This window comes from Silurus aristotelis (genome assembly GCF_946808225.1).
Source record: "Silurus aristotelis genome assembly, chromosome: 27".
NCBI lineage: Eukaryota > Metazoa > Chordata > Actinopteri > Siluriformes > Siluridae > Silurus > Silurus aristotelis.
The window spans coordinates 2,558,813-2,566,312 of record NC_139600.1 but is presented as its reverse complement, the minus strand read 5'-3'; the positions used below and the strand labels follow the sequence as shown (position 1 = coordinate 2,566,312).

General features: G+C 46.7%; 2 protein-coding genes and 1 long non-coding RNA gene across 10 annotated transcripts in view; 1 reads left to right on the top strand and 2 right to left on the bottom strand.

Annotated features, from left to right (window-relative positions):
- Positions 1 to 3,079, bottom strand: part of fhdc1 (FH2 domain containing 1) — a 106,059-nt gene extending 102,980 nt beyond the window's left edge. The window contains exon 1 of the mRNA XM_083532351.1: positions 2,903 to 3,079. The gene's annotated coding sequence lies outside the window, so the exon portion shown is untranslated. The remainder of the gene's footprint in view (positions 1 to 2,902) is intronic.
- Positions 3,080 to 5,013: 1,934 nt separating this feature from the next.
- arfip1 (ADP-ribosylation factor interacting protein 1 (arfaptin 1)) overlaps positions 5,014 to 7,500 on the bottom strand; it is an 11,973-nt gene continuing 9,486 nt past the window's right edge. For all 7 annotated transcript variants that reach the window (XM_083532407.1, XM_083532406.1, XM_083532403.1 and 4 more), the window contains 3 exons: positions 7,029 to 7,186; positions 6,660 to 6,834; positions 5,014 to 6,523 (listed from right to left, as the gene is read on the bottom strand). In XM_083532407.1, the coding sequence (XP_083388533.1) occupies positions 6,368 to 6,523; positions 6,660 to 6,834; positions 7,029 to 7,186 (489 nt within the window). In that variant the 3' untranslated portion in view covers positions 5,014 to 6,367. The remainder of the gene's footprint in view (positions 6,524 to 6,659; positions 6,835 to 7,028; positions 7,187 to 7,500) is intronic.
- Positions 7,194 to 7,500, top strand: part of LOC310721116 — a 1,390-nt gene continuing 1,083 nt past the window's right edge. Inside the window, exon 1 of one of the 2 annotated variants that reach the window (XR_014531930.1) lies at positions 7,194 to 7,474. This is a non-coding gene — a long non-coding RNA (uncharacterized lncRNA). The remainder of the gene's footprint in view (positions 7,475 to 7,500) is intronic. The other variant, XR_014531929.1, reaches the window with a different exon arrangement.

The following is a 7,500-nucleotide window of genomic DNA, read 5'->3' as shown; positions in this document are numbered from 1 at the left end:
CACACACAGACACAGACACACACACACACACACACACACAGACACACACAGACACACACAGACACACACACACACACAGACACACACACAAATACACAGACACACACACAAATACACAGACACACACACACACACAAATACACAGACACACACACACAAATACACAGACACACACACACAAATACACAGACACACACACACAAATACACAGACACACACACACAAATACACAGACACACACACACAGTAACAGATACACAGTAACAGACACACACACAGTAACAGACACACACACAGTAACAGACACACACACAGTAACAGACACACACACAGTAACAGACACACACAATAACAGACACACACAATAACAGACACACACAATAACAGACACACAAATACACACACACACACACAAATACACACACACACACACAAATACACACACACACACACAAATACACACACACACACACAAATACACACACACAGACACACACACACAAATACACAGACACACACACACAGTAACAGATACACACACAGTAACAGATACACACACAGTAACAGACACACACACAGTAACAGACACACACACAGTAACAGACACACACACAGTAACAGACACACACACTAACAGACACACACAATAACAGACACACACACACACACACACAATAACAGACACACACACACACACACACACACAAATACACACACACACACACAAATACACACACACACAAATACACAGACACACACACACAAATACACAGACACACACACACAAATACACAGACACACACACACACACAGTAACAGATACACACACACACACAGTAACAGATACACACACACACACAGTAACAGATACACACACACACACACACAGTAACAGATACACACACACACACACACACAGTAACAGATACACACACACACACACACAGTAACAGATACACACACACACACACACAGTAACAGATACACACACACACACACACAGTAACAGATACACACACACACACACACACACAGTAACAGATACACACACACACACACACACACAGTAACAGATACACACACACACACACACACAGTAACAGATACACACACACACACACACACAGTAACAGATACACACACACACACACACACAGTAACAGATACACACACACACACACACACAGTAACAGATACACACACACACACACACACAGTAACAGATACACACACACACACACACACAGTAACAGATACACACACACACACACACACAGTAACAGATACACACACACACACACACACAGTAACAGATACACACACACACACACACACACACACAGTAACAGATACACACACACACACACACACACACAGTAACAGATACACACACACACACACACACAGTAACAGATACACACACACACACACACACACACAGTAACAGATACACACACACACACACACACAGTAACAGATACACACACACACACACACAGTAACAGATACACACACACACACACACACACACACACACACAGTAACAGATACACACACACACAGTAACAGATACACACACACACACACACACAGTAACAGATACACACACACACACACAGTAACAGATACACACACACACACACACACACACACAGTAACAGATACACACACACACACACACACACACACAGTAACCGATACACACACACACACACAGTAACCGATACACACACACACACACACAGTAACAGACACACACACACACACTAACAGACACACACACACACACTAACAGACACACACACACACACTAACAGACACACACACACACACTAACAGACACACACACACACACACACACACACACACTAACAGACACTAACACACACACACACACACACACTAACAGACACACACACACACACACACACACACTAACAGACACACACACACACACAATAACAGACACACACACACACACGACACACACACACACACAATAACAGACACACACACACACACAATAACAGACACACACACAATAACAGACACACACACAATAACAGACACACACACAATAACAGACACACACACAATAACAGACACACACACACACACACAATAACAGACACACACACACACACACACAATAACAGACACACACACACACACACACAATAACAGACACACACACACACACACACAATAACAGACACACACACACACACACACACAGAGTAACAGATACACACACACACACACACACACACACACACACACACACACACACACACAGTAACAGATACACACACACACACACACACACACACACACACACAGTAACAGATACACACACACACACACACACACACACACACACAGTAACAGATACACACACACACACACACACACACAGTAACAGATACACACACAGTAACAGATACACACATACACACACACACACACACACACACACACACACACACACAGTCTATGTATCTGTGAGTGACTGTGTGTGTGTATCTGTTACTGTGTGTGTGTGTGTGTATCTGTTACTGTGTGTGTATCTGTTACTGTGTGTGTATCTGTTACTGTGTGTGTGTGTGTGTGTGTGTATCTGTTTCTGTGTGTGTGTGTGTGTGTGTGTGTGTGTGTGTGTGTGTGTGTGTATCTGTTACTGTGTGTGTGTGTGTGTGTGTGTGTGTGTGTATCTGTTACTGTGTGTGTGTGTGTGTGTGTGTGTGTGTGTGTGTATATAAAGAGAGAGACTCGTTATTGCAGGGCAGGAAAAGCAGAGCGGTTTAAATCCCGGTGAAGTGAATGAAGAATAAAGCGGATTCGGTTTCAGGTGCGTGTGAAGAAGTGAAGAAGTGATGAAATGATGAAGTGATGAAGGTCTTACCGAGAGGAGGTCTGAACAGAACCCGGGATATAGAACTTGTCTCTCACGCGCACAGGTGCGGAATCGGTTCAGTGTCGGAGCTGCGCATCCTCATCCCACTGCGGAGAGCGCGAGACGCCGCAAACTAGACCCTGCGCATGCGCGGATCTTCAACAACTCACAGGTGTGACACCGCTCCAACTCCCGCCCAGCGGCGAGTCTCACGCGCTACATCTCTACCTACTTCCGGTGTAGGTGCCCTACCTAGGGCAGGATGTAGTGCTCGTGACACCGGGATTATACACGTGTACTGTATAAATAGATCATGTACACTCCTCTCTCACACACTCACATTTAATATAACATTTACACTGCGCCGGATATGCGATCATCAAACGGTGCACAAGGCACGTGCTTCTTTCACGCCCTGATTCCCTCGTCACACTGTCCAACTACTGCAGATGAGACAGAAGACAGGACAGGAGACAGTAGAGAAAAGAGAAGACAGAAGAGGAGACAGTAGAGAAAATAGAAGTCAGGAGAGAAGAGACAGTAGAGAAAAGAGGAGACAGGAGAGAAGAGACAGGAGAGAAGAAGAGATCCAGGAGAGAAGAGACAGGAGAGAAGAAGAGATCCAGGAGAGAAGAGACAGGAGAGAAGGGAGAAGAGATGAGCAGAGATATGAGATGAGAGAAGAGACAAGATAAATTCATACATGTAATAAACTCTAATTCATCCGGGGAAAAAGACCATGACTCCTCCCACCACACACTCTCCCCTCCCACCACACACCCTCCCCTCCCACCACACTCTCTCCACTCTCCCCTCCCACCACACACTGACTCCTCCCACCACACACCCTCCCTTCCCACCACACACTCTCCACACTCTCCCCTTCCACCACACGCTGGCTTCCCCCACCACACACTCTCCACACTCTCCCCTCCCACCACACACTCTCCTCTCCCACCACACACTCTCCACACTCTCCCCTCCCAACACACACCCTCTCCTCCCACCACACACTCTCCACACTCTCCCCTCCCACCACACTCTCCTCTCCCACCACACACTCTGCACACTCTCCCCTCCCACCACACACTCTCCCCTCCCACCACACACCCTCTCCTCCCACCACACACACTCCACACTCTCCCCTCCCACCACACTCTCTACACTCTCCCCTCCCACCACACACCCTCTCCTCCCACCACACACTCTCCCGTCCCACCAAACACTCTGCACTCTCCCCTCCCACCACACACCCTCTCCTCCCACCACACACTCTCCACACTCTCCCCTCCCACCACACTCTCCTCTCCCACCACACACACTGCACACTCTTCCCTCCCACCACACACTCTCCCCTCCCACCACACACCCTCTCCTCCCACCACACACACTCCACTCTCCCCTCCCACCACACTCTCCTCTCCCACCACAGACTCTCTACACTCTCCCCTCCTACCACACACCCTCTCCTCCCACCACACACTCTCCCGTCCCACCACACACTCTCCCCTCCCACCACACACTCTCCCCTCCCACCACACACTGACTCCTCCCACCACACACTCTCCCCTCCCACCACACACCCTCTCCCCCCACCACACACTCTTCACACTCTCCCCTTCCACCACACACTCTCCCCTCCCACCACACAAATTTTCCAACCACTCTCCTCTCACACCACACACCCTCCCCTCCCACCACACACTCTCTCCTTCCACCACACTCTCCCCTCCCACCCTCTCCCCTCTCCCCACACACTCTCCACACTCTCCCCTCTCACCACACACTCTCCACACTCTCCTCTCCCCACACACTCTCCTCTCCCACCACACACTCTCCAAACTCTCCCCTGAGTTCAGTTCAGTTTGTTGGAGTAGATGGTTTGTGGTCCTCCAGCATAACTGTGTGCAAATGATGAGTCCTAAATGTTATTGAAGGTGAAACAGCGCCTCCATGTGGGACAGAGCAGAAATGTCCCTGTTCTTCAGTACAGACTCCGTACACATACCCCTTTCTCTCTCTCTCTCTGTCTGTCTGACACACACAGACAGACAGACAGACAGACAGACAGACACAGGTGAGATTTATGCTGATGTTAAAAAAGAAAATGAATCTCAGGGTCATTAATAAAAAGGTTTATTTCTTTTCCTTGGTCATGTCTAACAGCTTCCTCCACAACTCCAGAGGAACCCTTTCAATCACATCACTCAACAATGCCCACAGCAACATATACGTCTGTCCAAAAATACATCAAATACACAAAATATAGAAGTATATTTATATAAGAGAGAGAGAGAAAGAGAGAGAGAGAAAGAGTGAGAGAGAGAGGGGAATAGAGAGAGAGCGAGAGAGAGAGAGAGGGGGGGGATAGAGAGAGAGACACAGAGAGAGAGAGAGAGAGAGAAAGAGAGAGAGAGAGAGAGAGAGAGAGAGAGAGGCCTTGTACACAGGGATCAGTTTTAGGTCACAGTTACTGTGTGCATTATGTGTGTGTGTGTGTGTGAGAGACAGAGTGTAAAATTGTGTGTGTGTGTGAGAATGATGAAGTTTGGGAGGTTTATAAAAATGTAGAGGAAAGACAGGATAAATTTTACAGAAAGAAAACAAAAATGCACAGAATTCCTGCACCCAGACGTGTTCCAGACAGACGCAGGAGGAACTCACTTATCAGGAACAGTTCAGGAACAGTTCAGGTTCATACACAGCATTGAAACACTTTATAATGTGGAATGGAGATGAAGAGTGTGACGGGATTATCATCATAACAAGCAGCTCCTTGCAGTAACACATGAATAATGTACACATACACACATGTGCTGGTGTGTGTGTGTGTGTGTGTGTGTGTGTGTTGGTCCACAGCAGAGCAGTGACACACCTGTGTGGTTTTTGCTTAGCTGTTTGCTGGAGAGAGAAAAGGCACATTATGGAGTGAAAACATTCATGTGAAGAAATTCAAAGTGTCGGATTTTTCCCTCAGGTCTTCATAAAAACACACACACTGTGGTGAGGACCTGGAGACTCTGAAAGAGACATCACAGGGGTTCAGAAAAAAGGCAGAAGAACCAGAGCTCTGGTCATCACCACCATTTGGATGTTTTTAACCCTTTGGTTTACATTCAGTGGAATTTCCTCCTGTTTTTATAAAAAAGATCTGACTTGTCCTGTTTCATGACATTATTAAAGTGCATGTCTGATTTTCTCCAAAACTCTCCTCCCAGATGAACACTCACTCAAAACCCCAGCTGTGGAACTAAAAGTGAAAACATCTGGTCTTAGGCTTTCTTTGTTCTCCAAACGTAACTCTGAACAGCTTTAGTGTCACGGAGTAGAAAAAAAACAAACAGAAAAACATCAAGAAGAAAGAGCAGTTTAGAGATTTTTACTATGTGAGGAGCGCGTGAACTTCCTGCTTCCTCTCTAGAAACAAAACCACGTGCAGGACCTTTGGAGGGGGCTTTAGTTTAGGAGTTCCTCTCAGTGTTCCTCTAACCAGGAGGGCGTGTCTGCACCAGGCATCTTCAGTTTGATGTGGAATTGTTTGAGAGTTTGCTCCAGGTGCTGCTGGTTTCCAGCAAAATACGCAGCGATGGCATTGTGGAACAGGATCAGCTGATTGTGGAGAACCTTCACCTGCAGAATATTACACTTATTTATTATAAAACACACACACACACACACACACACACACACACACACACACACACACACACGTGCAGTCTCTCTCACACTACCAGTGCAGAATCAGTTTAGGAGAAATCGTGAGCACCTTATTCTCCTCCAGGAACTTGAGTTTAACGGAGACGTCATTGCGCATCTTTTCATATTTTTCTCGGTGGAGCTGGAAGCGGATCTGAGACTGTTCGATCTTGGGCAGAGTGGTGGCATCACGCGGGCCGAGATTCAATTCCTCCAGATCTGTACGATACGCATCATATTCGATCCTGCAGCAGAGGGAGACAAAGATCTGCTTTAGTGCTTTTACACCAGAACTTGCTTTCTGACAGTCCCAGTGCTGAACATCTCATTTTTATTCTCCACAACCTGCAGCTTTCACCAGACAGTGAAGTAAGGATGCACTCCATCTTAACAAGTTATACACCAAGACAAACTGAAGAACATTCCACTGGAGTCCTACCTAGCTGCTTCGTACTGTTTGATGTTGATCATGGTGTCCTCAATGGTTTTGTCCAGCAGAGTGTTGACGCTGGAGATGAAGAAGTTGATGGCCCCTAAAAGAGTCTCACCGTTTTTAGACAGGAGCTTCTGAGTGTCAGCATTGTAGCCAAACTCCTCCTAAATACATGCAGGAAACTCATTAATTCTGGAGTTTGTCCACACACACACACACACACACACACACACACACACACACACACACACACACACACACACACACACACACACACACACACACACACACACACACACACACACACACACACACACACACACACACACACACACGTTTTTCCTTAAACACAATCATCAAATGAAAACCTGCCATCAAGTGGATGTCTGCATGTGTAGAGTGGAGTGATGTAGAGTTAAAGTCGTGTTAGAGTGGAGTTAGTGTAGAGTAGAGTTAAATTCGTGTTAGAGTAGAGTTA